The sequence below is a fragment of the Trypanosoma theileri genome, assembly GCF_002087225.1.
Source record: "Trypanosoma theileri isolate Edinburgh chromosome Unknown TM35_Tth_38_V1, whole genome shotgun sequence".
NCBI lineage: Eukaryota > Euglenozoa > Kinetoplastea > Trypanosomatida > Trypanosomatidae > Trypanosoma > Trypanosoma theileri.
Genome location: NW_021639880.1, coordinates 157,138 through 166,588, shown reverse-complemented (window position 1 = coordinate 166,588; position 9,451 = coordinate 157,138). Strand labels below are relative to the sequence as shown.

Sequence of the window (9,451 nt, the reverse complement as noted above, 5' to 3'; positions counted from 1 at the left end):
GGTCTCTACGGCTCCGCTCCTCAATAACACCTCAGTGTTCCATTTGACACTGCTGCCTCTCAAGCGAATTGACACAACGCGACAACGTCCTGAAACAAGCACGTCTCTCTACCCCACACCCACTCCACCAACCGCAGTAGAACAAACAACAAAAGAACCGAGAAAACAAATTACAAAAAAGTAGCAAAACCCCGGAGCTGTTATGCACCACGGTCGAAGTCATGGAGTGCGCTCAGAAAAAAACAGGAAAAGTGGCATCGGATGGGGAAAAAAGCACCCAGATGACAGAAACACAAAATAAAATATCATTAAAGATGGGTCCAATTTCACTGGCACACTGTCCTCTACTGGTGGACAGGCACAAGTATCCATTGCGCACCAAAAACAAGAAACAAACAAAGAAAATAGGCATCATGGGAATTATCCCATGCCACGAGAGAGGAAGGCAAACAAAAACAAAGGAATAGTACACATAAAACAATGAAGCCCCGCATTGTTAATACCCATCAGAAAAACAGCGCGAGTGCTGCTGCCACACCCACACAGAGCACCAGCAAATGCGAACGGGTTACGGTAGAAGCTGCATCACCAGCTGCACACCTGTTTGACTGCGAGGTGCACCTGTTGGTCACACCACATGTGGCTTCCAGCAGCTGTGGATTGGCGGCGCGTGCGGCCTCCACCAGCGTTGTGCTCGTCCACGTGTCTGGGAGGCAGCCGCAGAATGAGTTGCCACTGATATCCAACTGGATGTTGCGGGTGCTGAAGCTCCCAAATGACTTGGAGAGAGCGCCACTCATTCGGTTGTTGCTGAAGTCCACTGAGGTCAGAGCTGGCATTGACGATGCTTTCCAGTTGGGCAAGCCCCTGCAGACGTTTGTTCCGCTTATTGCGACCGAGACAAGACTCCGCATTCCGTTCCAAGAGTCAGGGATACTGCCGCCCACGCCCGTCATGCTCAGGTCAAGCTTCTCCAGCAGTACGAGGGCAGCCCAACTAGACGGGAGGTTGCCGCGGACACTCCCCAGGCCGCGCAGGTTGATCTCACGCACCCTCACACTTGCACCGTCAATATTGTTGCGAAGCTCGGGGAGCTGGCCGGAGAGAGTGGAGCTGGCGCCTGCGATGGTGTTGAGCCGGATCCGCACAAAACCGTCAGTGTCACACACAATGCCAGGGTAGCTGCAGTAGTCTGTGCCCACCCACCGTTGTGCCAGGTTCGGGATTGTCTTTACGAAGCCGTCCAAGAAGCGCTGCGTGGCGGGGTTAATGATCACGCTCTGGGCTTCCACGCGTGGTATCGACACGCCCATCACCAGAAGCAGTAACAGCAGGGCTGCTACAGCAGACCGGTGTGGGTGGTTTGTCATTATGCTGGTGTTTGGTATTTTGGGTAGCTTTTACTTACTTGATCTATCCACAGCAAGAGGGAAATAACAAAAGAGAGAGAGAGAGAGGGGGTGGTTACGGTGAGGTGCGAGAGGGCACTGGAGTGCTCTCCATGTATGCGCCACACCAGGGGCAGCGACATGAAAATACCAAGAAGGGTTATTCAAGTTCCCTAATGAATGTTGGAAAGTTGTATAAAAGTTTGTGTTGGTCCTGATTGTGCTTTTTTTATGTGTGAGTATATTTTGTGTTTTCTTAGTTGTTTTTTTTTGGTGTAGTAGAATGAAGTGTTTTTATTATTATTATCGTTATACATTTTTTTTTTGTTAACCGTAAGAGTATAACCTTAGAAAGATAACATCCGAAAAGAAATGGAAATATTGTTTAAATAATGGTATAAAAGAGTGAAGGAAGAACGATAAGAGGGATTGCGGCGATCCAAAAGGAATTGTGTTTGGGTGTAAGTGCTACTGTGTCGCGATTGTGTAATGCACTACTAAGATGAAATGAAGATCCATTTGACGTGTTGAGAGTACGACATTCTGTAGTTGTTTCTATGAAGGCCTCTATTTATTAAGAGGGGTCTGTAGGAATGTACTATTCCACGAAGTTACCATACACTGCAAAGTTGGCACCGCAGAGGCAAAGGTATGTTATTAGAAATCCGAGCGTACCAAACCCATAACCGAGTGATTTCCGCATTTTGTTGCTCTCAGAGAGGAGCAATGACCTTGGTTTCTTTATTGCGGTGCATCCCAGTTTGAATGGCTTCCACACGCATATGTACTACGATGATCATCATGTTCGAAATTTCCCAGTATGATCTGACGGTTTGGCACCGTTACAATGAGTCCACTATCCCTTAGACCATAGTAGTGCAGATTAAAGAGTTGGCCTCAATGTATGGTAAGTGCACCTGATACGTATCAAAGCAATCAAATGGAGGAATACAGCCACTCAGTTACATGTTTAAGAGCCAAAGGGGAACCTTTTTTTTTTCTTCGTCAGAGTGTACACCCTCATACTTGTAGTAATGGTCTCTTTCCCAAACAAGTTTTATCCATCCAAATGCATCCCTGAATGTTCGCATGGAGTTCTTGGTGTGAATATGGTCTCTTAGTGAAGCAGTGTGAATTGAAGTTGGGGACGCCCCAGTACAGTTGATCCTGAGTAGCAAGAGGAGAAGGAGTAGCACGGGAGCCTATATACCTTTTGTTGTTGCCAAATGCATATTACCGCGTCCCTTTCCTTTTAGCCGTTAAACTGAATATATAGGAGCAAAAAATAATAAAAAGCTTACCTTTTAAACCCCGGCCATGTGTTATGAGGCCAGAGATACAACTGGGTGGTCAATGGTTAATTAGATGAAAGAAGAAGAGAGGGTATCTATATATATATATATATATATATATAGATAGATACAGAGAGAAAGAGAAAGAGAGAGAGAGAGAAAGGCAAAAGAAAGAAAAAATATGTACTGAGAAAGAAAACTCATTCCGTGTAAAGTTAAGCACCTACACGGGAGTGACACATTATGTTTTTCGTTTATCATGCATGTGTACATGTAACTGTGTAAGTATGCATTTCTCGCCAAAGACGATAACACCATCTCGCCGATACCGCACCGTTTAGTTCTTGATCAGGCCTTCACGCTATTCTTCTGTTTTATTATTATTATTAATAACTATTCTTATTATTACTATGCTCATGCATTTAAGCTTCCAAGCATCCACATTGCTGTTGTTGCACACAGCCCACGCATACTTCACGTGCACACATTACAATTTAAACAGATCATTCTTGATTTCGGTGAGCACTTCTTTCCCAGTCTTCTCATCAGTAATTTTACTCATTCATTCTTTCCATTCTCTACTCTTCCTTATCAGCTCATTTGTTTTGTTTAAATACTGTTGGATGTAAACAACAACAACAACAAAAACAACAAAAACAAAAACATTAACATGTACTATTGCCAGGGGTAGAGTTTACTACCACTTGTCCGGTCCTCACTCTATCTTCTTACTTCAGACGCAGTCACGGACAACAAGAGAGAGTGACAGAGGGACAAAGAATGTATGTGGTTCAATGTATATAGATATATGTACGTTTCCCTTGCTATACATATATACCTTCATTTATGGTGGAAGGGTGACGAGTGCACGCTGTTTTGCGACGAGCTCTGCGAGGGCTGGCCAGGTACGGTGTGGCAGCCCAAGCACCCTTCGCTGTGCCGCTTCTGCCCGTTCACGCCGTGCAAGCTCTGCTTCCACTTCCGTCTTCGCTTCCGTTGAGAAGAGCGAGGTGGAGGCGCGGAGTAGCATCTGAACGTGGTCACCCTCCACCACGTGGTGCGCTGGGCCGTGGGCGACGTTCGCATTCGCCCCCGTCATTCGCCCGGCGTTAATAAATGGCGGGTGCTCACTCCCACCATCGTGCAGGATGGAGTGAATGTGAGCTGCGATGAGCGGCTGGAGACCAGCTGCGAGCACCGCGTCTTCCTCCCTCACGAAGGGTGTGTAGACCCCCACTGCGCCAAGTGCTGTTGTGTACACGAGCATCCGTAGCGCGAGTGCAGGGTCGGCACCGGCGCTGGGGTCATACTCATGCGCCCGTAGTGCAGTGACGAGTTGGCCGGTGTGGTGGAGGGCGATCTCGTCAAGTCCCTGCCGTGTTGCCGCGTAGCGAATGGTCTCTGCCAACTCCGCCTCTGACATCTGCGAGAGCGACTCAGCAATATCCAGACGTGTGTTGGGCGGGAGTCGGAGGAAGGCGACGCTGCCGTAGCGATCGGCCACGGCGAAGGTGCGCTCGTCGAGGCAGGCAATGCTCGTCACACTGCGGGGGACATTGTCACGTGCGATCATCATCAGAAATGATAGAGAACCACTACCACTACCACTACTACTAGTACTAGTACTAGTACCACCAGGGTGCACTGTGGCGATAAACAATGATTGGTCAACTGTACCGCAGACAATAAGGAGACGACGTTCTCGTGCGAGTGTACTATTTGGACCACAGCGGAAAAGATCTGATGCATACACAGATGAGGCCCCACCACCACCTGCTGCGGCACCAGGCGGGGTGATAAAAACGGTCTCAATGCAGGTGATACGACTAGGTACATTTGGCAAACGTCGCTTGCGCAGGAATCGTCGCTGGCCCCATGCGTACACATGCAATCCACTCTCCGCACTCATACCCACAAACAGCAGCCCAACCTCCACACATATGTGCAGTGCGGATGGGTAGTCCATTAGCGGTGATGCACGTTCAGAGGTACCATCTGCACTACTACTGCTATCTGATGCCGTGATGAGGGTGTCATGCAGTTGCTCAAGCCGCAGTGTGGGGGAACTACCACCAGGTGCTCCTGGGAGATTTGAGTGACTCACCACAAAGCGAAAGGCACGCAGACGACCTTGGGTCCATGACGCACCAACTCCACACCCACTACCATGAGTATAGTTCTCTGCACATCCCACCACCACCACTGGTTCCCGCCCAAAGTCTTTCACAAAACTGCCAACTGCAGCAGATAATACGGCTTCGCGTTCCTGGAAGTAAACGGGTGGATCAAGTCGATCGGTCCGCCTATTGTACAACTGCAACGTGCTGACGTAGTGGTTAGGGTAATTTAACGATCGTTGAGGCTTGTCCAATGCGATACCCCCGCTAGAAGGAACTGTAGTATTTGACTTCTTGTTGCCGCCCTCTTCATCCAAGGCACTTGCGGCGTCTTCACCCTGATGTCGATGTTGATGCTGTTCGGCAGCAGCAGCAGCAGCAGATGCCGCACGTCGTAAAGCAGCAACACCGTATCCACGATGCTCAGTCCCAACAACCAGCAGATACTCCGGTCGCGTTGGGTGCTGCAGGAGACGACGACCCGCCACAGACAAGGGAGTATGACCAAAACTGTATTCAAGCGATGTTTCCGCCGTACTGGTTCCACCACTCTGTTGTGCGGCAAACAATGATAATGTGTTACCAGCAACACCAAGTACTAATTCCTCCTGCGCTCCACTTGGAACCTTCACCTCCGTTGTCGTAGAAGAAGCAGAAACTGTGAGAGAAGGCGGTGGTCGACGGAAAGATGCGTACATAGCCTGAGGAGAAGGAAAACGCCATGGAACTGTTTTGGGTACACCATCACGAACATCACAGCGCCAGTTAAACTCGCCACACAGGACATAACAGACACGTTCCCCATCACCTGCAATCATCTGACATGGCGCACTCCCACATGTGAGTACAGCTTTGTTCATCACTTTACAAGTGGCAGTATCAAGTTCGCAACGCGTAACAGTCCCATCAATATGCCCTATAAAACAAAAAAGACGTCTCATACCACCTGTTCTACCAAGATAAGTTAAAAGTACAGATACAATAGCAGGTCCCGCTTCAACAGTACCACTAGAATTATTGTTCTCTGCAGTACAGCGAATCGTTTCAAGTGGTTCCCGTAATTTTTTTGGGTTTACAATATATACTTCCTGACTAATTGTAGCAATGGCTGCTAACGAGGACGTTGGCGATGACAGCGATGCTGCACGTGACGCTACACCAAATGTACTTGTCTCATTATTAGGATCATTTAACAACGATATGGCTGGGGCGTGTGGAAATGACGGAATGGCTTCCAATTGCTGGAGTCTTGTTCCACTCATACCCATATCGAAACTGGCAATACCACCTGCTTGAGTGAAGGAAACCACCATTGTGTTACCTGATACAGCAGCAGCAAGTATGCGTTTACCATGTGGATGCATCCAGTTTACACCTTCTGCAACTGGTAAAGCCACAACATCTTCATTATTTTGTTGTTGTTGTTGTTGTTGTTGTTGTTGTTGTTGTTGTTGCAGTTGCGCCACAGAGCGGTAAGGAAGTACCGAGATACAACTTGGTGTAATCTGTACATACCCCACCCCGTGTCGCAGCGATCCAGCACAAATAGTGTGTTCAGATGTAATAAATCCAGAGAGTGTATCTGGTTCTACCTGCCCGGTCAAGGTAAGCGAAAGCACTGTGGTACCTTGCCGCGTTGAGAGCAGCAGTTTGTCGTCCCACACACCTGCAGAAGATCGGAGTGCCTTCCTCCCTGTGTAGCGATGTCCAGTACTATTGTTATTACCGCTAGTAGCCTTTGCGGCTTCCATCTGCATCTCACGCCACCGTTGTTGCATTCCTGTTAAGGAGGCCAGTGGTGTTAAAAAAGTAAATACTGCCGGAAGTGTAAATGAACTTTCTAACCGAGCTGCATAACCGTATCGAGCATGTAATAACACGCTGTCAGAACCACGGCCCACCAATGCGTCAATTTGCACATGTGGCTGTTGTTGTTGTTGTTGTTGTTGTTGTTGATGTCGTTGATTTTTATTGCTATCTTCATCCACATGTTCCTGTTGATGTGGAATAGATGCAACAAAGGAGGTAATTGCCGGAGTGTTTGGATAACTTTCTAATAACATCATATGTCGAAGAGTCTTATGAGGTAAAAAAAGTGGTACCACACGACTATGATGTGGCTGTTGTTTTGATGGACGTTGTAATGTTGAAGGAGGTGGAAGAAGAACAGAGGGACCACCTTTACTCAGTATAGATGGAGGTGGCATTGCATCTTTAGAAGTCCCATTATCTTCCACCATGGCAGGAACAGCCGTATCACCAGTAGTGGAAATACCTTTATTATCCTCTACAAGATATTCATCCTGACGATTACTTCCATGCCGTTGATCTACCATCCGCATTCTTGATAGAATATATTCTTTCTCTTCTCGGTAACCGTCTTTTACGATTTTGTATAAACCATGTGTATGCGCAGACTCACTTGCAGCAAAGATAAAACCACGTCGAAAAAGTGCCATTGTCGTTGTGGGTGGAATGGTATCAAAGTATGTGAGTTTTAACGGTGAAGGTACAGTAATAGGTGGTGGTGGTAAACCACCAAATCCACGAAATTGTTGTTGTTGTTGTTGTTGCTGTACAACCCGTAGGGCATCGTAGGAGCGTTGAACATCCAAAAGTGTAAGACTAACTCGAAACACATCACCTTGATCATCTTGTAATAACATGAAAAAATCATTTCGTACACAAGTCATTGCATGTGATATGATCATTGGATCATATAAGTGTTCACGAAAATCATCACGGCGTGGAAATGGTGCGGCAGTCTTGAAAAGTGAAAGTGGTGTTACCCCTGGTGGTAATAAACCAGAAGAAGAGGAGGAAGAAGAATTACCAGCAGCCCCAGAGGCGGTGCTATTACCAAGAATACCTCCACCATGCAACTGTGGTAATAGATCATACCAAATAATTTCAGAATCTGTACAAACAAGTACACCGCCAGGACCAAAAGGAGCGGCTGGTACTGCAATGATACGATGTGCGGTTGCAGGTACAGAGACAAGGTGTGTACGTTGTACTTGTCGTAATCCAGCTACAAAGGCATAGACAACAAGCTGTTTTGATTGTTGACTGCTATTGTTATTGGTGAATGAAGTAGATCCCGTTTGAGATGAGGGTTGTCCTATTCCTGGATTAACACGTAAGAAAGCCCGTCCACCTGCTACTCCAGATGTTGTTGTTGTTGTTGTTGTTGTTGTTGTTGTATTGGATGATCCATTATTTCCATGTTCTTCTGTGGATGATGTGGAAGAACGTGCCTCTGGTAATTCCTGTTCTAGTGTTACAAAGGTTGGATTTTCCGTAGCTCCATCTAATGCACAAAGAGAGAAAATCATCGTCTGTCGATGAGCTTCAACAGGAGAACCAAATGAAATAACATCCCGTACAGTTTGTCGTCGCTTTACCGCAGCATTACCGTCTGTTTCCCCACCAGCACCAACACCACCAGAGAGTAGTAAATCATCATCCACACTATCTTGCAATACACCTTTACTGTTAAACTCTCCAAGACTGTTGGGTTTCATATGATAATCATCATGTTTGCGGAGTGGAATGAGAACTTTAAGTCGCATTAACGCCGTAGCGAAGACGGCACGTCCAAGTGGATCCACTGCCAATCTCGCTCCTGGTACAGTCAATCGTGCCCCACTACGACCAAGTGCCATTTCACTCACACGAACAAACTTTCCACGTAATGAAGTCACCATAGATGATGATTTCGATGATGTTGTTGTTGTTGTTGCTGCTGATGGATCTGTATTCTCCAATGTTGTTGGATCATGCATAAGACGTGTAGGAGCTGGACGTTCATCCAAATCATAACGAAGTAAAACAAGACATCCCGTTTCAGAAGTAACAGCTAATCGTTGCAGGGCCGCACTCCCACCACCACCAATAGTGTTGTTGTTATTAATATTATTGTTATTATTATTGCCGCTGCTGCTCATACCTCCATTAGATGGTGAATCTAAAATACCACCACCACCACCACCGCTTGTGGAATGAATGCCCGCTGCCGCTACTGTTGGCACTGCAGCGATTTGATAAATGTTTGCAAATAAACGAGTGCTATGTACACATTCCGCTGTGTTTTGATCCACATGCAGGGTCCACAGCTCAAGTGTATCGTGCCGCACCACCACAAAATCCGTCGCCCCTGGAAGAGTAAAGGTGCCAACTACACAGTGAGTAATCTTTTGTGTTGGGATGATGGTTTGATGATATATTAAACTCATATTCGGTTCCTGTTGGTGTTGTTGTGATTGTGATTGTGGGGGTTGCCGCGGTGGCACTTGCGAGGCTACTCGTGCTGCCATGGCTTATAATGCTTCTTTTTGTTCTTTTCTTTTCTTTTTTCTCTTTTTCTTCGTAATTCCCTTCTTTTTCTTTTTTTCCTTCTTCCTTTGTTCTTCTCTTTGTTTCTCTCTTCTTTCACCGGGAGTGTAAATGAATGGGTGTATGTACAAAAGGGGTTTTCTCTTAAACCTTATACGTTCTTTCCTTCTTTTTTGTTTGTTTGCGTTGTTTTTTTTTTCTCTCTCTCTCTCTCTCTCTCTCTTTTTCCCACCTCTCTTTATTTTGTATTAGCCTATATATACACACACGCACCTGCACTTCACTCCTCGCAATCTCCACTCTAATATATATATATATA

General features: G+C 46.5%; 2 protein-coding genes across 2 annotated transcripts; both read right to left on the bottom strand.

The window, feature by feature from the left end:
* Nucleotides 1-506: 506 nt before the first annotated feature.
* TM35_000381530 (surface antigen protein) lies at nt 507-1,370 on the bottom strand (the record flags this gene model as incomplete). Its single annotated transcript, XM_029029567.1, has 1 exon — nt 507-1,370. The coding sequence occupies one exon, from the start codon at nt 1,368-1,370 to the stop codon at nt 507-509; it is 864 nt and encodes a 287-aa protein (XP_028879144.1).
* A 2,154-nt stretch (nt 1,371-3,524) lies between these two features.
* On the bottom strand, nt 3,525-9,113 carry TM35_000381520 (uncharacterized protein; the record flags this gene model as incomplete). The annotated part of the gene is made up of 1 exon (XM_029029566.1): nt 3,525-9,113. The coding sequence occupies one exon, from the start codon at nt 9,111-9,113 to the stop codon at nt 3,525-3,527; it is 5,589 nt and encodes a 1,862-aa protein (XP_028879143.1).
* Between the last annotated feature and the right edge of the window lie 338 nt (nt 9,114-9,451).